The sequence below is a fragment of the Callorhinus ursinus genome, unplaced genomic scaffold (assembly GCF_003265705.2).
Source record: "Callorhinus ursinus isolate GAN/ISIS: 27379988/994484 unplaced genomic scaffold, GSC_fseal_2.0 scaffold27, whole genome shotgun sequence".
Lineage (NCBI taxonomy): Eukaryota > Metazoa > Chordata > Mammalia > Carnivora > Otariidae > Callorhinus > Callorhinus ursinus.
Window position 1 is genome coordinate 9,248,390 of NW_027397089.1, and position 23,449 is coordinate 9,271,838.

The 23,449-nt window shown below is 33.5% G+C and overlaps 1 protein-coding gene and 1 long non-coding RNA gene across 5 annotated transcripts in view; one reads left to right on the top strand and one right to left on the bottom strand.

Moving 5' to 3' along the window:
* The window catches only part of KRAS (KRAS proto-oncogene, GTPase), a 38,047-nt gene that overhangs the window by 5,931 nt on the left and 8,667 nt on the right, over positions 1-23,449 (top strand). For all 4 annotated transcript variants that reach the window (XM_073877841.1, XM_025879703.2, XM_073877840.1 and 1 more), the window contains 2 exons: positions 14,565-14,743; positions 16,174-16,333. In XM_073877841.1, the coding sequence (XP_073733942.1) occupies positions 14,565-14,743; positions 16,174-16,333 (339 nt within the window). The remainder of the gene's footprint in view (positions 1-14,564; positions 14,744-16,173; positions 16,334-23,449) is intronic.
* On the bottom strand, positions 46-23,335 carry LOC112830056 (uncharacterized). Its single transcript, XR_003209822.2, has 4 exons — positions 16,470-23,335; positions 13,359-13,459; positions 8,827-8,898; positions 46-376 (listed from the first exon to the last, which is right to left on the bottom strand). It is a non-coding gene; the product is annotated as an uncharacterized lncRNA (long non-coding RNA).

Sequence of the window (23,449 nt, forward strand, 5' to 3'; positions counted from 1 at the left end):
AGAAATGACACTTATTTGCAAAGATATGATTTAAATCTAGCCAGCTTTTATTTGGCATGAAGAAAGGGGAAGAGTCTAACTGAAGTGGACCACCTGTATAATAGTCTTCTATATTTTCTCTTGACAAGTCAGTTCGGTGCTGTATGATGGTTTTGTTTTTTTCTTTTTTTCTTTGAGGAGGATTAAATAGTTCACCCAATTCGAAAACCAGGGTTACTTGGCATACTCCATTTAAATCAGAAGTAAAAGGAAGTTTTAATAGAATTCCGGTTAAACACGGAAGTTTTCCTGGGATTTTGGAAGGTGATTTTAGCAGAAGCGCTCTCCATCTTCTTTGAAAGTCCAAGGGATTCCATTACACTCTGTTTCCTGTGTGCTATACGAGATAATGTGATAAAACATGTTGGGAAGCCTTTCTGTCAGAATTGTTAAAAGTACAATTTAGATCTAAAATAAAGCCAAAAGTTAATCCTTTGAGTGAAGGTAGAAAAAGTTTATAAATTCAAACCCCTAACTCTGATTATGATTTCTGCCAGGGCAGAAGACTTGACTCTGGGGAAGCACTGATTACCTGTGAACTTTGAAACTTTGACATTCCCTCACTAGTTTAGCCATCCGGGAAAAACTATCAGAGATTGTCTCTTGTCTTCCAAATTACAGTGAGTCTTAGGGAACTGACACATTAAATTCTTGGTGTAGTTCAATTACAAGAAAGACAAGATAATTTAGTAGCTTATTTTAATAAACAGTGGTTAAGCAAAAATGCTGACTTGATTTTTTGTAATAAAAAGAGTTTAAAAAGGAGATTTGGGGATATCACTACTGCTATTAGGTTTTGATTGGTGAATAATGTAGGTCAAAGAGAAAATGAAGGAGCACATAGACTGCACATTTGGAATTCTCATCAGTTTTCCTGAACTAAAACAAATGGAAAGACATTTTTTTAAAAATTAAAGAATACCATTTTCTAGTGGTTTAGAATTTACAAAGATTTATACTAGGAGGTAGATAAAGAAGGTGGTCATTGTTTCTTTCATTTTATAGATAAAAATGGTCTCTCAGAGGTTATAACTTGCCTGAGAATACTTAGCTAGTAAATAGTGGACTTTTAAGTTTTCTGAGACCAAGTTAAGTGGGATTTCCACTGTACCCTTGTATACACAAGTTTAAAAATGAGAAATTAGTCTTTAAGCTAGGAAGATATTTAATATTGGAGGCTGATTCAGATTTATCAATATACCAAAATTTGAACTTAGCTTCCTCTCCAGTGGCATCTTAATGGCAGAGATATGATATAAAATTAAACGGGCATGATGCATAGATAGATCATGCTTATATTTGAGGCTGTGTACATGATAATCAGCTTCTGTTTTGAAACATTTTACCTTTATCTTTTGTGAAGTTCACCAAAGAGTTCCAGAAGAGTTCTGTTAATGTGACACTTATAGTTCAGTCTAAGTATTATGCCCTTCTTCGATGAAAGTTTCCTACTCAGTAAGGATGATGGATTCTTGATTGGATTGATTTGTTCCATCTTTATTGCTCTGAGCTGTGGAGTATTTATTCAAGATTTATCAGTTTCTCTTTTTACTTTTTCATGTTAACTATGGAATTTATTTTACTTGCTGAATAAGGTGTAGTAGCTAGATCATTTGTACTATTAAACCAGTATTGAAGAATGGTGTGAGAAAAGAAAGCATTGTATAATGTTGAAAGCCGTTATTTTTCTGGTCTTATATTTAATGTAGCAGTAGTTATCAATGAGGGGTGAGTGACTTTGTTTCCCGGGGACATTTGGCAATATTTAGAGATATTTTTGGTTGTTACGTCTTGAGAAGGGGCACTGCTACTGGCACCTGTGGAGGCAGGGACGCTGTTAAACTTCCTGCGGTGCACAAGATAGCTCCCACAACAGTGAGCTGGCCTCAAGTGTCCGTAGTGCTGAGGTTGAGACCCTCCTATGTGTTATATAAAGCTTTCAACATCTCTGTCAACTTGAAGTCTCTGAATAAGGTTTATGATAGATACTCTAACATAGCACAGATTTAAACTTTACCTTTTCTAAACTAATAGTATATTATTTTAGCTGATTCTAGCATTCTATTAAAACATTGTTTTTAAAATAAAGTACACAGTAATTTTGTAAATGCATTTCTCAAGGCTTTGGCCAGCTCTTCCCCCCCTTTCAAGTGAGTGCCCTCTACTGGTCAATTTATTTGCTTTTATAATAAGTAACAATGAAATACCAGGTTTGGGTATTTTTCCTACTTAAACTGTGGGTATGATCAGTTTATAAATAAGTCAGTTTTATTTAGAAGTCTGATTTTATATAATTTTTAAAAATCTAAAGCATCAGTTTTATTCTCTGCTACTATTAAGATTACTGTGTGAACTAGTTAGGCCTAACTAATTAAATACATAGGTGAATATTTTTAACTAAGAAAGGAAATGTGGCAGTGAAGGAGAAAATGGGGTGGTTCCGTTGTTAACCCTTACTGAGGTTACTTTGAGGGAATGGGAATAAAAAGTGGCACTTTGACTCTGAATTTCTTTCCATGCACATAGGAGCTACGCTACAGACTTCAAAGCTTAGTGATGTGTTACATGGGGTGTTAGGAAAGGGCCTATTGGAAAGTGGTAATTGTGACAGTTCACATCGTATAGATTTTTTTTTATAGTACTGTAGAATAGTTGTGAGCACCTGATTTTTAGAATAAAGTAACACAAAATGCAGGCCTTGTGTTTAGGTCAATTTAAGAATAAGTATTTAATAATAATAACTGCTTATTGAGACCTGAATGTTAAAAATTATCAGACATGTTTTATTCTTACTTGAATTTTTATAAATACAAAGCTTTACAAACATAGAAGTGAAAGTTGGTAACAGAAATAAGTGAAAGGAAAAAAATATTTTTATGATTTGGCATCTCTTAAAAGATTCTGGTTTTAACAAGATTCTGGTTTTAACAACACGACTAATTCCTTAATTCCATAATAATTATTCAGTGCCCACTCTACCATACAGGCTTCCTAGGGGCTGGAGATACTTTGAGAAGCAAAAGGGACCAGATCGCACTGCCTTCATGAAGCTTTCTGGCCTTAAATGTATTTTGAAGAGCGTGCTTCTGGACAATGATTCTAATTCTATTTAATGTAATTTAGAGGCTTTGTGCTTTAGGAGGGCATTAGATTTCTTGCATCTCCTCTAACTATATTGTCACAGGGTGCCTAGGTTTATAGGCAATTATATTATTGTAATCTTAATAAAATTAGTAGAAATGGGTAGTAAAAATAAAATATTTGAGAGGATTAAATAGGGACACAGTGCTTATGTTAGGTAATTTTTCAGCTTCTTATTTTGAAAATTTCCGACCTATGGAAAAGTAGTGAAAAGTAATACTGTGAATATCTGTTAGCGTTAAACAGGTTACATTGATTATTTGGTTAAGGTGATGTCTATCAGTTTTCTGTCGATGTAAAGGTATCTTCTTTTTCTTTAGTATGTACCCTAAGGGGAGATGCTTTGAGACTATAAACTATCCTGTTCTCCAACATACTTGCACTCAGTGGGATACAGCGTCCATGATAATCCTTGCCAGAATAAATTACTACAATAGTGGTTGCAGAATGGTAGGTCATCTTATAACCCTATCATTACTTCTATACTTACTAGTTAACATCTACCATAGATTGATTATTTATTTATTATTAGAGAGAGAGAGAGAGAGCACAAGCAGGGGGAGGGGCAGAGGGAGAGGGAGAAGCAGACTCCCCACTGAGCAGAGAGAGCCCAACATGGGGCTTGATCCCAGGACCCTGGGATCATGACCTGAGCCGAAGGCAGACGCTTAACTGACTGAGCCAGCCAGGTGCCCCAACATCCATAAATAAGGGCTCTCTCTTTTCTCTCCCCTTGTTTGTTTTTTTCTTATTTGTATTAGTGTGGACACATGGATTCTTTTTTTATTCAACATATTCAAGTCTATTACTGTACTTTATTTTTTGATCTCAGATTTGTTTTTTTTTTTTTTTTAAGATTTTTATTTGTTTATTTAATAGAGAGACCACGCGAGAGCAGGAACATGAGCAGGGGGAGTGGGAGAGGGAGAAGCAGGCTTCCTGCTGAGCAGGGAGCCTAATATGGGGCTCCATCCCAGGACCCCGGGATTATGACCTGAGCCAAAGGCAGATGCTTAATGACTGAGCCACCCAGGCGCCCCTCAGATTTGTTTTTGATATGGCCAATGAATCCCTTTCAAGCTGGCCTCTGTATCCTTTTGACAGGTCTCTATCAGATTCTGAGCTCTTTCTTATTTTCCGGCACAGTGTGTTCCAGGTGCATGTTGTACTTTCCGTGTCTTCACCCTGGATTCAGCCATTTGTCCTAAGAGTCCTGATTCCTTTTGGTGGGGAATGGTATTTAGAAATTAAGACCCAGATGTTAGAGGGGTACCTGGCTGCCTCTGTGGGTGTGGAGATTACTTTAAAAAAATAAAAAAAGACCTAGATGTTAGGTATGCTTATTGCTACTGGGGTGTCACTGCTTCTAGACCCTTTCAACAGACAGAACTGAGAAATATATTTTATTTAAAAATCATGAGTTCCTTCTTCCTCACCTTCCTCCATTATCTTTTTCTCCCATGGTGAGAACCCTGGTTCTACCTTGTATACATTTCATTGTTAAATATCAGACAGCTGTTGAAATAAAGTATCAGTCTTCAATTCTTTTCTTGCAGTATTATCTTAAGTAATACAGATCAAGTGAGTTAACATTAGGTTAGCTTCTGTATTCATGGAATTGGGATTAAACATTTTTCTTCACTGACAAAAGTAGGGATCCTTTCCATTTTCAAAATATTCATAAACCACTTAGGAAAACATCTAGGAAAAGATTGAGCTATTTGGGTATATGAAAATTAAGACATCATTAAAAATACAAGGAAACCTGGGAAAAGTATTTGCATCATATATCCATCAGGAAGCTCTCATATATAAATTAGAAAAAAGCAAACATCCAAATGGAATAAAAAAGAAGCTAAGGATATAAATAGACAACCTATCCATCAAAAATAAATAAAACAAATGACATATAAACATATAAAAAGATACTTTATTAATATAAAAATGCAAGTTCAAAACAATGAAATTTTTCACTTTGATATTGGCTGCTGGGAAGGGTGTGTAGGCAAGTGTACTCTTAATGAGGTAGTGGAAGTGTACCTTCTTATAAACGTTCTGGAAGTCAGTTTGGCAGTATGTATCAAAATGTAAACTGCATGTTCTTTGACCAAGTAATTTCACTTTTAGGAATTTATCCCAACCATTCAACTGGATAAATGTTTAAGATGTATAACACATAGGAATGTTTCTTGCAGTGTTGTTTATGACTTTTGAAAATGGAAATAATCCGCATGGCTACCAATGGGTAAAGTAAATTATGATATATCTATACAAATTATATCATTGTCAAAAAGAGTAGGTAGATCTGCATGTACTAACATTGAAAAATACCCATTATGTAAGTGAAGCTGCATCATAGTACATTGTGTAGAGTTTGATTCCATTTATATAAAACTGTGAATATGTACATAAAATATGGTAGTTTAGTCAGACTCATCTCTGTAGTATTTGGTTTTTAAAAATGAGCATAATACTTTCTGAGAGGGAAAAGTAAATACTCATTTTTGAGGGAGAAAAGTCACTAACATATTATCTACCATTAGATTACTTCATATTTACTTTCTTCCCCTTTTTAAAGCCTCAACAGATTGGACAATGCAGAGGTATCTTGGATAAAGAATTTGGTATTAGGCCAATTAAAGAAGAGCTGAGAGAGATATAATAACAAAACATGAAAATTTTATTGGCATCTGTAGTTTTAAGATTGGATCCATGCTCGATCCTGCCTCACATTCTGACCTTGGCATCGAGTGATAATTTATGGCAGAATGCCACATGACTTCAGTAGTTACAGATGTATGCTTATTATATCTTTATTTTCAAAATCTGTTATGCAGATTTTCCTTGAGTTTATTCAGATTTTTGAATCAGTTTTATCTCTTGCAAGTAGTACACATTTTATTCTCTCTAGTCTTAAGTGAAGATTCAACATTCTCATGAAGTATTTATTTAGTAAAGAAATTTTTGTTTTCTTTATTTTTACTATTAATGAATATCTTAATCAAAACTTCTGTCATGAGAACAAGCTCTTTTAACACCCTTGCTGCTTAATCAAAACAGAGATCCTTTGTAATCTTCAGAGTTTTAGCTCTCCTTCCCTGGAGCTTGTCCAGCACCATTGTATTTATTTTGAAATATGGTGACCAGTTTTGCAAAAAGTAGTCCAAGTGTAGTTGTTCAGTGATCTTATAAAGACAGGATACTACTGTTGCCGTGTAGTTCATAGTAGCCAGTGGCCTAGCCCCTAACCTTTTTGGCCTGTAATAGCATGTGCAATGTAATATATAAAATCATACAGTTAACTTGTTATAGCACTTTTCATTTTATAAAGGATTTTCATAGTCTTTAATCCTAAGCTATGCAAAATCCTGTATGGTATTATTTACCTACTTTTACCGCTGAAGGAACAATGGCTTACAGTACATGAGACATTAAAGTAGTTTGCCCGCACTCATACCACAAGTAAGTGGAGTTCTGCAGCTGCCCCTAGATGGACAATTCAGGAGTATATCTTTAGCCTAGATTTCTGTCCTGAGCGCCAGATCTGTATAGCAAGCTGCCTCCAGGTCATGGCCACCAGAACAACCCATAAACGTGGAATTCGACTTGCCCCAAATTGAACTCATCTTTTCCTCTACTCTTACCCTCTGTTCCTATGCCCAGTCAGTAAACTGCCATTAAAAAAATTGAGATAAAATCCATATAGCATAAAATTCATCCTTTTAAAATATACAGTTTAGTGGTTTTTAGTATATTCACAAACGACCATAACATGTTTGTCACCTTGAAAAGAAGCCCCGTACCCATAAGCATTCACTCCCTAGTCTCTTCTGCCACTCCTGGTAACGAGTAATTTACTTTCTGTCTCTGTGGATTCACCTCTTCTGAATATTTCATATAATTGGAATCATACAATATGTGACCTTTTGGGTCTGGCTTCTTTCATGTGGGATAATGTTTTCAGGGTTCATCCTGAAGTTCAACACTTCATTCCTTTAATGGTCGAATAATATTCTTTTGTATGGATAATACCATATTGTGTTTATCAATCAGTTCATGGGTATTTAGATTGTCTCCTCTTTCTGGCTGTTTTGAATAATGTTGCTGTAAACACTTATGTATACTTTTTGGGTGAACATGTATTTTCAGTTCTCTTGGGTATGTATCTAGAAGTAGAATTGCAAAGCCACGTGGTACCTTTATGTTTAACTTTCTGAGCAGCTGTCAGACGCTTCCACGGTGCTTGCAATGTTTACATTCTCACCAGCAGTGTATAAGGTAGTTCTGCCAGTTTTCCCCGTTAAATATTTCTCTTAACTAATGTTCTCCCTCTCTACTGCTGTTGCTGCCTTCAAGTTCTATCATTTCTTGTAATAGCTTCTTAACTCATCTTCCAGCCTCCAACCTGCTCCCTTTCTATAATTTTTCATAATAATGCTAACAGTGAATCTGGTAAATCTGATGTTTCCTTCCTACTTAAAAACCTTCTAGTAGTTTAGTATAAGATGAAGTTCCAAATTCCTTAATGTGGCATACAAGACCCTCCATAAGCTGACTTCTGCCTGATTGTCAAGTTTCACTTCTACTTACCTAAAATCCCTCTAAGTTAAAGTTGTATTGAACTTCTTGGTTCCATGTACTCAACATATGCTTCATGTTTTTATGTGTTCTTTTTGCTCCTTATCACCTCAAGTGGCCCTCTCCTCCCCTGTGTTTCTTAACCCCTTTAAGCAGAGTTGATCTCTCCTTCCTGTTGCCACCATTGTACTTTGTCCTGAATATGGTGTTGCATTTATTTCAATACAATATTTTATTGTATTTTAATTATTTGTATATCATATCTCTTTTGCCAGACCTAGCTCTTTGAAGTCAGAAACTTTATGACTCCTGGCATGGTATATAACACTTAGTAGGTGTTTAGTAAGTGTCCCTATGATGCAAGGGAGAATGGAGTGGGTAGGTGGGAATGAACTAATAAGCCTGGGTTTGTATCTACCAAATTCCATGTTTCTTTCCTATTATAATTCAGACATATCTGGCTATTATACATGATTCTAGCTGTCTTTGAAAAGTAGCTGTCTAGGGGCGCCTGGATGGCTCAGTCATTAAGCATCTGCCTTTGACTCAGGTCATGATCCCAGGGTCCTGGGATCGAGCCCCATATGGGGCTCCCTGCTCGGTGGGAAGCCTGCTTCTCCCTCTCCCACTCCCCCTGCTTGTGTTCCCTCTCTTGCTGTGTCTCTCTCTGTCAAATAAATAAAATCTTTAAAAAAAAAAAAAGTAGCTGTCTACAACAGCCTTTGATGGCTTATAACCAGTAGTGTGGAACATATCATTCTGTGATGGATTAACATAATTTTTTGGAAGAGTAACAAAATACTTGAGCATTAAGAGAGTAAAAGTGAGTTTCTCCTTTTTTCCTGTAGGTGTTATTATATTTAGCAATACATGAAAAGTAGTCATGGCACTTAATGCATTAAGAAAACCTTACAAACATTTCAAAAGTAAATCCTCAAATAATGCTTTAGCTGACATTTTCAGCAGTCCTATTCATATTTACAAGAGCATCTGATGGAATCAGCAGCATGAAGATGGAGATTAAATGGGATAATACTTGTAATATGCTTATCACAGCATCTGACATACCATTTTTGTTTGTTTACTGTAGTGTCTTCCCATTCAGGGTTTCACTGCCTGAGTTGAAAAACAAACTTGAGTCTGTGAAAAGATGAACATACTGAGTGACTTGGTTACTATTAATTATAATAGAAAATTGACAAAGTGATGTCCTGGTCAACAAGTTTATCTCGTCTTGAACGATTTAGTATTAATTTTCAAATTCCTCTAATTGGGTCTACAGATAAGTTTCTGTATATAAAACAACACTTAAAGGTGTGTGGTTTTTTTTTTTCAATTAATTTATTTTTTTAGTAATCTCTAACCTAACGTGGGGCTCGAACTCACTACCCCAAGATCAAGAGTCACATACTCTTCTGACTGAGCCAGCCAGGTTCCCCCCTTTAAAGGTGTCTTAATAAACTGGAAAACACTTTAAAAAATTATACAGGTCAGTGCAGAAAAGATGAAAATTCCAGGTGATGGGAATAAATATGGAAATATGAAAAAAAAAGTAACAGTCCTCAAAGAAATGGATATTAAAACAATAAGAATTTTTAGCTTAATAAATTGACAAAATTTAAAGAAAAATAAACATAAAATCCATTGCTAGTGAGTGGTAATGAAATTGGTACATTCTTAATGTCATATGGAAAATTAATATAATGAACATCATGTATGCACCAACCAGCTTTTTCATATCTTCACATTCTGCAATATTTGGTGTAGATCCTTTTTCTTTTTCAAGATATAAAACTTAATGCAGTTGAAAGCCCCTGTGGTCTCTGCAATCTTACTCTTTCCTCCCAAAAATGTTTTTTAAATTTTTCTCATGTTTTGTTTATATTTTTACATTAAAGGTTTCATATCCTATAAAACTTGCTTGAATACATTTGTTAAAATACTCTTAATATAATTTTAAAATTTACAACTTCATTGTTTTAATATAATTTACAATATCTTAAACCTGTGCTTATTTCTTTAAGACTGTTACAGAAGTTTAATAACTTCTATATATATAGCATATATTTATGTTGAATTTATTCATCAGACAGTACTGGTTGCCTGTGGTATTCAAGACTTTACACATAGGGTGTACAGTGAACAGAGCAGATGTGAGCCCAACCATCATGGAGTTCACAGCATAGTAGGGGGTATACACTTAAACCGGAGTTATATATTATAATACATTCTGTGAAGGAAATACAGACGTGCTGAAGAAGACTGGTAACTTCTTTGGATTTTATTTTTAAAAAGGAAGGGGTGTTACTAGAAGTCCTAAAGCAAGCGAGTGACATGGTCTAACCTACGTTTAAAAATGATCACTAGCTGCTTTGTGGAGAACATACAAGAGTAACAATAGGGATCTCTGTTGTAAGCAGTTGTAAGAAATTGCATGAGACAAAACAGTTGTCGTGAACTAGGGTGATAGTGGTGGTGGTGGATGCTTGGATGTGAAGTATATTTTGAAAATAGATAAATAGCAATATTGTGGGTCAGTATTAAATGCCTATGTAATTTTTTTAGGATGCCACGTTTAGTATATCTCTATTATAACTCATTTAAAAAAGATAAAACCATGTTTCCTCAGCATCGTTTACCAGAAGTAGCATTGCAGTGTCCAAGGCTATGAACATTGTATGATTCTTGATAAATACTGTAATTGCTTTCCGAAAGGATTGTGCCTGTTTTTATTGTATCACCAGAAATGTTTGTGCTCTATCAAGATTAACTTTTGCCAGCATGGTATATTTCTTTTAGAAAGGTTGTTTTGTGGGCGCCTGGGTGGCTCAGTTGGTTAAGCGACTGCCTTCGGCTCAGGTCATGATCCTGGAGTCCCGGGATGGAGTCCCGGGATGGAGTCCCGCATCGGGCTCCCTGCTCAGCAGGGAGTCTGCTTCTCCCTCTGACCCTCTTCCCTCTCGTGCTCTCTGTCTCTCATTCTCTCCCTCTCAAATAAATAAATAAACTCTTTAAAAAAAAAAATAAAAAGAAAGGTTGTTTTGTTTTGTTTTGTTTTTTAACCACTTCAGCAAATTAAAAAATAGCACTTTAGCTGGGAGTAAAGGAAAATATGTGGAATAACTTTCCTTCAATTAATGTTATACTGAATTAATTTAAGTGGCTTTATCCTCTTTTGCAAAGAACGTTAGTAACCTATGTACCCGATCTAAAAGTTTATTCCATTTGAAAGTCTGGAAATAATACTAATTAGAAATGTAAGGTCTTTGGACTCCTGGCTGGCTCAGTTTGGTAGCACATGGAACTCTTGATCTCAGGGTCCTGAGTTTGAGCCCTACATCGGGCATAGAGTTTACTTAAAAAAAAAAAAAAAAAAAAAAAGTCTTGATCCTTTTCTTGCTTCATTCTTAACTAGTTTCATTATAGAATCTATGTGTATTTAAATTGGTTGGGTTTTGATAACCTGTACTTTCTCAAAGTGGTGATTTTTTTTAAGTGTAAAAAGAATAAATAACATGTATTGATAATGCTTCAGATTTGTGAAAAGTTATTAGCTTAGAGCAGGGGTTGGCAAACTCTTTTGCAAAGGACCACATTTCATTTTCTGTAAAGGTCTTCATCACATAATCTTTGCCTTTTTTTTTTTTTTAAATAACCATTTAAAAACACAAAGACTGTTTTTAGTTTGTGGGCCATGCAAAAACAGGTGGGCAGGATTTGGCCTGTGGGCCAGTAGTTTGCTGAACCCTTATTTAGACTCTGATCCTGGGAAAGAGTCTACATTGATGTAAATTTTTTCTACTTCCATATACTTCTTTTCTTACAGCTAACCTGAAGTTAGAACAAAATCTTTAGTATTTATATGTCATTTTTGTTGTGCTTGCCTTCTGCTTTGTCACCACACATGTCCGTTCTTTTCAGATAATATTTTGCCATTTAACACTTTGTTCTTAAGCTTTTACCAAGTTGTATTGCCTTTTTATGTAGCTCAGTGACTGCACTTCTAGGATAACTCTAGTTAGAATTAACTTTGGAAATACTGAATTTTTAAACTAAAACTATTATTTCTAATCAGGGTATTCTACTCACTACCCATACGTAGGTTTAGATTACTTTTTTCAATAACCGAGTGTGACTCAGAACTTTGCTGGCAATTTTTTTAGGGTTTAGAAGGGAAAAGATAATGGGAATGAAATGTACTGGTGAATAAGGACTGTTTTTCCAGTTTCTCAGTTCCTTTGATGGAGAAAATATTCATCATGGAAACATGTTATGAAATATACAAAGAAAATACTAATATTCCACATTATATACTTTTGGAACACAGTGTTTCAAAATTTTGTAAATGGGAATTCATTGAGGTACATCTTGGAGGTATTATATGTGGGTGGATAGTGAGTAATCCCCCAGCCACGCCTTAGGCTCCAGAAACTATGGTCTTTAATTTTATTGTTGGGAGAAAATTTTAGATGTAAAAACTAAGGAAACTATCAACTGTAAGGTTAACTTAAGTTGGCATTGGTAAGTGAAGAATGTGAGGTGACAGCAATAGGTAAAGAAAGTCTTTGGTCTATAGCTACACCTGGGTAATGAATGGATTGACTTTAAGACACTGTACTTTGCTTCAATTCCTGCTGTTCCATCATACTTCAAAAACACTGGTTTTCAATTTATAATATACAGGAGTTCTTTTAAGTACTTAAGGGAATAGGTTAAAATAATAAAATGCCAACCAAATGTTCGAATCTTTAGTAAACACCTTCTTGTTTAGAAAGTAAATAGATATCCTTTTTTTCTGACTGATGGATAATTAATTTTTATTATAGACAATTTAGAAAGTATAGTTTACTTTAAAAGATAAGCATGAGATCATAGTCTAATATGGTAGTTTTTTGCACTTTTAAAAATTAAAATTCATAGAAAGGAATATTTTTAATATAGTATCTAGTACCAAAAAAATAAAAAGATAAGATATAAGTTACTTATTTCCTAAATTAATTCTATCAAAAACTTACTCTTTTAGCATTTTGATGTATATACCACCAGTTTTTAAATATATATACTGATAAATTTATATAGATAAATGCATATATTTGGGATCATGCTACATATATATCTTTGTGTTCTATTATAAAGATTTTTCAGATATTATACCAAAAATATGATTTTTAATGACCGTTTTTTTTTTCTTAATGATAAGAGTAGTCTATGCAGTAATTCCTGAACTAAGGGCACTTTAATACTATAGCCTACATGTGGAACAATAAGGAAGTGTCCTTGGTTTATACTTTATACCCATTTTTAGCCCTGCCTCTTATTCCATGACTTCACATTGCACCATCCCTTTTCCTTACTTTTTTGAGTCCTGTTTTGGCAGAGAGTACATGAAGTCTTTTAGGAATAAGTATTAATCAAAAGTCAGAGGAAAATCACATTTTCATTTTAAGATTCTATAATGTTACCCACTCCCTTTCCTTTTACTAAGGTTTAGAGTTGCACAGTCTCTTTAAGATATCCATCTCTTTCTCCCTTCCTTGCTCCCCCTTTTATAGAAGCCCCATAGAATTTGCGGATAAAACAGTCATGCCCTCTAGAGTTACCGTAGTATCCATCTGGCTGTTACATATTCTTCCCAGGATTCAGAAATGGATAAGTGCATTAAAGTCCTCAGTATTGACCTTTCTCTTATATATTCTTCTGACTGTAAGTAAAATAGATGCATGACAATTATTTGTAAATTGATTGATTTTTCTTGCCATTTTAAATCATCCTATTCTGAATAATAGAGTTGGTAGAGCTATCCCATTTTTGTAATAATTATTTTCTTTCATAGAGCATTTGGGTCTTTTTGTTAATAATATGAACACTTGCATTGTTGAATCTCTGCATAACACTTTTTTGGAAACCTTTTTTTAAAATTGTGGTAAGATATATACATATATCTTATATATCTTATATATCATCGCAGCCATTCTTAAGTGTACAGTTCAGTGGAATTAAGTAAATTCACAATGTTGAGCAACCAGTAGCTCTATTTCCAGAACTTTTTCATCATCCCATACTGAAACCCTGTGTCCATTAAACAATAATTCTCAAATCCCTTCTCCCCCTGTTCCAGGTAACCTCTATTCTACTTTTTTGTCTCTATGACATTACCTATTTTAGGTACCTCATATAAGTGGAATGACAGTTATTTGCCCTTTTTTGTGTCTGGCATAATGTTTGCAGTATTCTTCCGTGTTATAACATATGTAGAATTTCATTCCTTTTTATGGCTGAATAACATTCCACTGTGTATATATTCTACATTTTGGCTATTCTAAATAATGCTGCAATGAACATTGACATACATGTATCTGTTTGACTTCCTGCTTTCAATTCTTTTGGTTATATATGTAGGCACAGAAATGTTGGATCATATGGTAGTTCTATATTTTTTTTGAGGAACTGCCAAACTTGTCTACAATGCCTGTACCATTTTACCAGCAATGTATAAAATTTCCAGTCTCTCCACATCCTTGCTAACACTTGTCTTCCCCCCATCCCCCTTTTTTTAAATAATAATCATCCTAATGGGTGTGAAATGGTAGCTCCTTGTGGTTTTGATTTGCATTTCCCTAACGATGTATTGAGCATCTTTTCATTTGCATAATGGACATTTGTTTATCTTCTTTGGAGGAATGTCAATTCAGGTCCTTTACCCCGTTTTGAATTGGGTTGTCTTTTTGTTGTTGGGTTGCATATAACACCTTTTTAAAAGTAAAAGGTGCACCATAATAATCCAGACTGTGTTTCTCCCTTCTTAGGATTCCTACAGGAAACAAGTAGTAATTGATGGAGAAACCTGTCTCTTGGATATTCTCGACACAGCAGGTCAAGAGGAGTACAGTGCAATGAGGGACCAGTACATGAGGACTGGGGAGGGCTTTCTTTGTGTATTTGCCATAAATAATACTAAATCTTTTGAAGATATTCACCATTATAGGTGGGTTTAAATTGAATATAGTAAGATGACATTGAGGAGTAATTATATCTTTCATTTGTTGAGTCTTTGCTGACTACCATGCATAAATTATCTAATCTGAATTTTAAAATAATAATGAGGTAGGTAATATATCCCTGTTTTACAAATGAAGTTCTTGAGGATTAGAACAGTTGAGTAACTTGTTCCAGATTGCATAGATAGTGGTGCTGGAATTGAAACCTAGGCTTGTTTGAATTCAAAACCTGTGCTGTTAACCACTGCAAGGCTTTAAGCTAGAGCCATCATAAAAATGAATACCATCAACAAAAATATGAAAAGGTAATGGAGGTAGTACCACTGAAATGGCCTTAAAAATAATCGAGTATAGTGTAGAATTTCTTGGAACTGGATAAACATTGGCTTTAGATAGTTAAGAAAAACAAACTCTCAAGTTGTAAAAGATTGAAATACTGGAACAATTACAGTTTTTAAAGAATCTGGCAAATCTGCATAAAATTGACTACTTTAAAATAATTGTTATTGTATTAAATATAATTTATATTCTATTTCTTTTCAAAGTGCATATTAAATATCCCATTCATTAGCTATGTTCTATAACAATGAGTTAGTAACATTTTAATACATTTCTTACAGCATGTTTTCTTTGTAGTCTAGTGATAGAGAAAAATTTGAATGGGTGACATGACAGTGTTTTTGTAGAATGGTAAATAGGTGTCAGTATGTTAAGCTATAAAGGTTACTTAGCTATTGAGTAGAGGAACTGGGAATTTGAACCAGTTCTTACTCCATTCTCTACTACTTATTCCATGCTCTGTCTTTGAAATTCACCTAAAATTGTAAAAGAATATAACTTTGCCCCAAATTTAGAGTTTATGCACATCTTACTGAAAAAAATCAACATGTAGAAGGACTTTTAACAGAATAAACAGTGTAGTAATGTCAGTGTTATCCACATACAAATCAGAATCTTTCCACTTGGTTCTCTCCTTTTTGAGAAAGATACGTGAAAATTATGTCAGTGTTGTAATCCTTACATGTTTTTGTAATAAATACATGTACATTTAATAACATAGTATATGTTCCTAAGATTATAATTTTAACAGTTAGGCACAGCACATTTTTAGCCTAGAATTTTTTCAATATTTTCTGTTTTATCATTGTGACCTACCTGCATATGGACCTATTAGGTTGTAGTTTTACCATATTTTTTTGGTATTTTATCTTTTAAGGGACATAGAAATTCTCTCTTTAAATTGAAGAAAAAAATAAATAGGAGAAGCAAGGAAAATTTGGTGTGGTTGGAAACTAGAGATTATATTAAATGTCTTCTTTCAGCCATATTTTATAAGACAATTATGGACAATTTTCGAAAGATATATTTTGTTACTAATGTCTCTGCTGTAATGTGTTTTTCTTTTTTCCCTCCCCAGAGAACAAATAAAAAGAGTTAAAGACTCTGAAGATGTACCTATGGTCCTAGTAGGAAATAAATGTGATTTGCCTTCTAGAACAGTAGACACAAAACAGGCTCAGGACTTAGCAAGAAGTTATGGAATTCCTTTTATTGAAACATCAGCAAAGACAAGACAGGTAGGTAAAATTGTAATAAATATGAATCTGTTCTCAGTAAACCTATATCAAAAAATTTTAATTATCATAATTTGCTAACATTCTGGTAACATCATTTTGAGGGTAGGAAGGCAAGAACATTGATAAATGTACATACCTGATAGCATAACTGTTATATCATTTAATGTAACTTAATTTTTCTTTCATTATGCTAAAATAGAAAAAACAATGTTTATTTGGTAAATGTTCTAGTTAAGGATATGAAAGGCAGCATTTTTTAATCCAATGTCCATGGTATTACTTTTGGCTTTGGTTTCTTTCCACATTGAATATTTCTCTTCAACTCAGCACATCTTAACATTAAGCATTCAAGAAATACAGGGATTTTTTTTTTTTTAACTTATATTTATAAAGTCAAAGAACAAGGGAACAAATACTGATTCCTATTTTAGAAGTGTTTTGAAGGGTATTATGCCATGTGTTTCTAGATTAAGTTTTATTATGTTTGAAGAATTTTATTTTGGTAGAATTTTTAAAATTTTCTTTTATCATTAATATATAATGTATTATTTGTTTCAGGGGTACAGGTCTGTGATTCGTCAATCTTACACAATACACAGCACTCACCACAACACATATCCGATTCCCCAGTGGCCATCACCCAGCCACCCCATCCCCCCATACCCCTTTTGGTAGAATTTTTTTTAAGATATATTTATTTTTGGAGAAAGTTTTCATTAAAGCAAAAGGATATTTAGAAAGCAAATTGAAATTCTCAGTTATTCATTTACTGTATTGTTCTGACAAAAATTAATGGCATATTAACTCAATTTTGTTTCAAAAATTATCCTTTTTGAAAGTGACTTTTTCTCTAGTTAAAATAATTTCAGTTGACATTATTTAACCTATTTGTATGAAATGAGAGTTTAACATATAGGAAAAAATTCTAGAAAGGAATATATAACGATATGATGGAATATAATTTTCATATACTGAGAAATTGATCAATTTTATATTCCATACAAGTTGAACGTTTGTTTTGGGCTTTGCTAGTAACATGTACCTGTGACCCAGAAAACCAATTTTATGGAATTTAACTTCTGTAATGCTAGTAAGAAGACTGATGAACAACTCATTACATGTTTAAACATAAAAACAGGTATTCTGTAACTTTCACTGAATTTATAAAGGGATAAAAATTTTAAAGTAAACCATCATTCAGCTAGTGTATATGTCTGTTTCGCTAGTGGAAGATCATATGTACTGCTTCCTGATTGTACAAATCTGATACACACTGAAGAAACAATGAATTCTATTTTAAGTCTTTTTTGGAGGGATTAAAAGCTGAATTTCTATAGTTTGATTATAGTACAAATATCTCATTCTAAAGCCTGATTTTAGGTTGAGGAAGTTGGTATATAGCACTTCTATATTGAGAAGTGAATTAGATTGAATTGAGATTGCATTCAAATCCATTCCCAGGTCCCAGAGACTGGGAAAAGTTTGGTTTTTGTCTTCTTTTTACTGGTCTTCTCTAACCAGACTTCTTGATTTGCCTTATAGAGGATGTACTCAGAAAACATGATTATAATATTTATAACTTTTCTCCCAACATTTTTTTATGAAAATGTAAAATACAAGGAACGTTACTGAAAATACTTGTCAACGTACTGCCTACTACTAAATCATACCATTACATTTTATTAACTTGCACTATTTGTAACTTTTAAAAGATGCTTTTTAGACAACATTACTTAATATTTTAGTTTACTTTTTATTAAAAACCTGATTTTGCCTAATGTGGTAAAAAGGGTTGCAAATAGAGCAGGGCTTCTTAATAGGCATATGAATGGAGTAGGCTTCTTATTCAAATCCAGATTCTGATCAGTGGGTTCAGGTTGGGACCTGTAGTCCTGCATTTTAACAAGCTCTCAGGTGATGCTGATTTTGGTACATGGACCACACTTGGGGTAGAAAGACAACAGAAGACAGTAAAAAGGAGTTGTCTGTTATTCTGACAATGTTGCCCTCTACTTTAAGAGCCTAAAATAGCTGTGTCTTCTTTCTTGTTGTATAGTTACTACCTAAGAAGTACAGTTTATTCTTAGTGTTTGACGTTAATGCTTTAATATACCACAGCATTCATAATAATCAGAAAATTACCTGGATTCCTTTTAAAGTAGATTTTGTAGCTTTTACAGTTTTTTGGGGGGGGGTATGGAGTGTGAATGTAGTATGTATGATATGGAAGTAGATTAATTTAAATTTGCTTTGTTGACATTTATGTAGATCATCTAAAATATAGAGTAATATGAAAGAATACTTGTAGTACTTTATTTCTTCTAATGCTCAGCTTTTCTTATAATCTACTTTATATCTTTATATAATTTGTTGCTAAACTATAGATACTTAAGTTTCTGATCTTTGATTTCTCTTTATCTCATGGACTTGTTGATTTGCCTTTCAAAAGTTTATTCAGTCTTTCTCTGTTGAAATTATTTGATATTTGCATGCTTTTGGAAGACTTTAAAAAGCTATTCCAAGTAATTGTGGAGGATATATGTAAATTTTTATAAATTTTACGTTTCCAGTTTTTGTGAAAATTTGAAGCCCTATTTTCTGCAGAGTATTTTGTTACTTATCTGCTATTATTTGTTGTTTGAGCAAACTAAATATGCATACTCTTGTTGAATTTTATCAGCAGCTACTTGCTTCATACCCTAAGTTTTAGTCTTGAGCATGAACCTAAAACACAAAACTAAGAATTATTTATATTCAGGTTGGTAGGAAAAAGACATTCATTTAGAAGGACCAGATAATAAGTGTTTTAAACTTTGGAGGCCATAGTGATATCTGTTGCAGTTTATTTTCTTATAACACTTTAAAAATGCAAAAAAATCATTCTTAGCTGTGGCCAGTACAAAAAATAGGCTGTGGCTACATTTGGCCTGCAGGCTGTAGTGTGCTGATCCCTGATTCTCTGGGGGAACTGTATTGTTTGATTAGATGCTAGAAATTAGGTCAGACTTTAGACTTAAATTTTACAGGCTAACAGTAGTAATTTTAAAATAAAACAGATACTCTATGAAAGGGAAATAGGAGTTTTACTCTAGTACTTTTTAAGATAGGACTGCAGAATATATATTTTATGAAATTACTTTGTAGTTTTAAAAAAGCCCATTATTTGGGTTAGAATATAATGAATTATATATTTTTTACAATATTTTAGTCCACATCTGAAAGGCCAGAGTAATTTTTATTTTCTGCTACTATGCTTTATGTGGCCCCTGTGTTCCAAGTATATAAAGACTGCTACCTACTTCACATTTATCTGGGTAGTTTAGTAAATGCCAGATTTTTCTGGCCTCATTGGGCAGTGCATGCAGTGTTGGCAAAGACTGTTGAAACCAAAACATTGACACCATGGTAATCAGCTGTGTGTTTTCCAGTCTGCTAAAATCAGAATTGGGGAGGGTTCAGGAAAGTGGATGACAGAAGCAGAATTCTTAGCGTATCTGCTACTCCTGATTCAGCTTTTTTACTTCCTGGAGGTCTCAGTTTGAGCATAATGTGAAAATTAGCTTTACAGATTTGAAAATGTTGAGTGATTAATTTCCTGGTTTTTGTTAATTTCTAGATACTTAAAATTGGTTGTTAGAAGACCTGTATTAAAGAAAGCTTTTGATCAGATTGTTTTGAAGCAAGCCAAATAAAAAATCTCCTTATGTATTTCTGTTTGTTAGTAGTTGAGTTTGTGTACATGAGATAAATATTTTGAACTTTAGCTTTTTTATGAGTTAAAAATAAAACAGTAACCGAGCACTTGCTGTGGGCACCATGCATAACCTCCCAAGTTAGTGGTATTGCTGCATTTCAGTAGTACCTGAGATGGACTATAGTTTGGCAAGGTTTCTTGAGAAATTCATGAATACAGAATTTTTTTTAAGAATACATCTAGTTTATCCCATTCCTGTCCCCCAAGAAGGCTAGTTGTCTTGTATCTGTCTCTGTTGAGGGTATTTGAAGTGTTATTTCCTTGAAAGTGTTTTCAAGAATTTTTCTTGATAATAGGCCACTCAACAGGAACTTGTTTAGAATGCAATCATTTAGTGAAAGCATTATAGGCACCAGAATATAGGATGATGCTATTTGTTGACAGTTTCTTTTCTGTTATGGAATGCTCTGTTTCCTTAGTCTCACAAGTGTGTTTTCAGATAATAGCTGAGCTGAAATTATTGTCAAATCTCTTGATTTAAAAACAGTTTACACATATGAACTTGTACACTTTTGTTCCTACATATTTTCAGTTGTTCTGAAAGTTTAGTAAGTGATGTTTGAAAATGAATGTATGTGGCAATAAGCCATATTCTCAAGAATAAATCATTGAGTGCCAGTTAAGAGCTTAGCAGCTAGCTCAGTGGGTATTGAAAATCTGTTTCAGCTACACTTTGTCTTCAAAAATTACGTACACATTTTGGAGTATGAAACCAGTGTTCTTCAGTAGTGCCAGTGGCTTAAGGTACACACAAGGATAAATAATGTTCTTTTGATGTCATATGACTTTTAAAGCATATTATCAAGAAATGAGAAATAATTTAAGTCTGAGAAAATATGGTAAATAGCTGACTCTTTAAAATCTAATATAATTTCCTCTTAGTAAAAATAAGAAATGACCAGAGTCACTCTGGAAGAACTATTTCTCAGTGTTAATTATCTTAGCCACTCAGGCCCTAATGCTGAATTCTTGGTGGTGGGTAGTAATCTCTTCTTTTTAATTATTGGCCTCCAATTTTCTCTCTGCATTGCTGGAAACAAAAATCATATATTCTGTACTGGTGATGGGGATGCACACAATTAAAAAGTAGACATGTTCAAACTGATTTTAGTAATAAGTTACAATCAAAATTTGCTTCTGCTAAATTAATGGAGGACCAACATCCAGTCCTCTCCCCCCAGCATGTTTTACTACTTCTCTTGCTGACCTTGTAACTTTTTTTTAAATAGGAATAACAGTTTACATTCTTAAAAAACATGAGCTTTTACCTGGTTTGTGTGTGTGTGTGTGTGTGTGTGTGTGTGTGTGTGTGTGTGTGTGTGTGTATATATATTTTTAATTTTTTATAATATTGCATTGATCTTTGAATTGAAAGAGAATCATTTATGAAAATATCTTAAATGCCAGCTCACACTTTACATTTTACATGTTTTACAGGAGTGATTTTAATGCCCTAAATTATTTATCTTACGTAATGAGAATTTCTGATACATAATTTTTACAGACTTAAAAGTAAAAAATAAACGCTTTCCTCTTGAGAATGATAAATACAAAATACAAGATTTGTATACATTCACAAATGGCTATCTAATTTTTTTTTATTTTTTTATTTTTTTAAAGATTTTATTTATTTATTTGAGAGAGAGAGAATGAGAGATAGAGAGCACAAGAGGGAAGAGGGTCAGTGGGAGAAGCAGACTCCCTGCTGAGCAGGGAGCCCGATGTGGGACTCGATCCCGGGACTCCAGGATCATGACCTGAGCCGAAGGCAGTCGCTTAACCAACTGAGCCACCCAGGCGCCCAGTGGCTATCTAATTTAAAGTACCAATGTATTTAATAATTTTAGAAAATGGCTGGAAATTTTTATTTTGTAGTTGACTTAGCTAGCTGGCTAGCTAGTTGAGTAAATTGATTCCATTAAAAAGGAGATGCAAATTTTCTTGGGCTATTACGATTTTTGTATTTAGATAGCTGAATAGAAATATATCACTGGATGGTTATAAATAACTTGAGATGTACATTTTAATGTATAAACAACATATTTAAATGCCTATTAACTGAAACTTAATTTTACGAATTTTAAAGTTTTACTTCAAAGGTAAACTACTGAACTCTCCTGAAGCAGTTCTTAGTATATTCTTGAGATTTATAAAAATTAATATACCCTAAAGAATTGAGGTGCCTTTTTTTCCCCTTAACTATTAAAGGTAATGAATATGTGATAACTTCTGAATGGAAAAATTAAACCTTAGCTATTGGTTTACTTCATTTAATATTTAAATGGTCAATTCTCTGTGCCTGATTGAATTTAAACCTACAAATCATATTTTTGATATATATCTTAGCTTTCTAGGTACTGGGTCCATTTTGTCACATTTGGTTCATAGAAAGACTGATGTTACCAATCCCAGAAAGTTAAAATATGCCAATCCCCATAGTAAGTAATTCATTTTAAAATATAAAAACAGATTAGGCTTAAAATTAAATGTGCAATAAAATATACCACACTTTCTAAATACTTACATTTTCTTTTAGAAGAATAAACACAATTATTAATCTTTTAAATTAATCAGTACATGTAGATTAATATTTGTATGCATTTATCTTTAGATGTAAGCTTCAACTTTTGGTGGTATGTTTTCTTCGACAAACTAGGAGCACAGTTAACTGGATACTATATCCCCTTTGGCTACTGCTTACTTTTCTGGACTGAAAAAGACATTAAAAACTTTGTTGATCTCAATATGGCCATATATGATTGTGTCTGTTGTCATAACTTTCTTACTATGGCATTAAGCAGAAGTCCTTTCTCCCTTTAGAGTATTTAAATTAGAATAGAAGGTATGAAGCCAGTATAATTGGATACTGTTCTAAAAATTATTTTTAAGAATATTTCTTATAAGGAAACAAAATGCATTGTTACTATTTTGTGTGTGTACTTTAAGCAATTCATGGTGTTTTCATATTATGGTAAACAGCCCTCATGTAGCATTTTTATTTAAATAATGTAGCTATCCACCTGCAAAAGTCTCAGTTTCAGCTCCACTTGTGGACTCTAGAAATTGGCTGGACAGTGTTTTAATTGCAGATAGAACTCAAGATTCCAGTCTCTTGACCCAACTTTATTTTGAGGTATTTTCTATGTGTGTGTGGTGTGTGTGGTGTGTGTGTGCTTTTAACTTTAAACATCCCATTTGTACCATTTTTCTCCTCATTCCCCAGGTAGGGGAAGGTGGGAGAGGTAGGGATGCTTGTTTTTCCTAAGTCAAATAATTTAAATCTAACTTGAGGTTAAGCTTTGATTAATTCCATGACTAGTGAACTAAAATGATTGCATTAATTGACACACAGATACTAATAT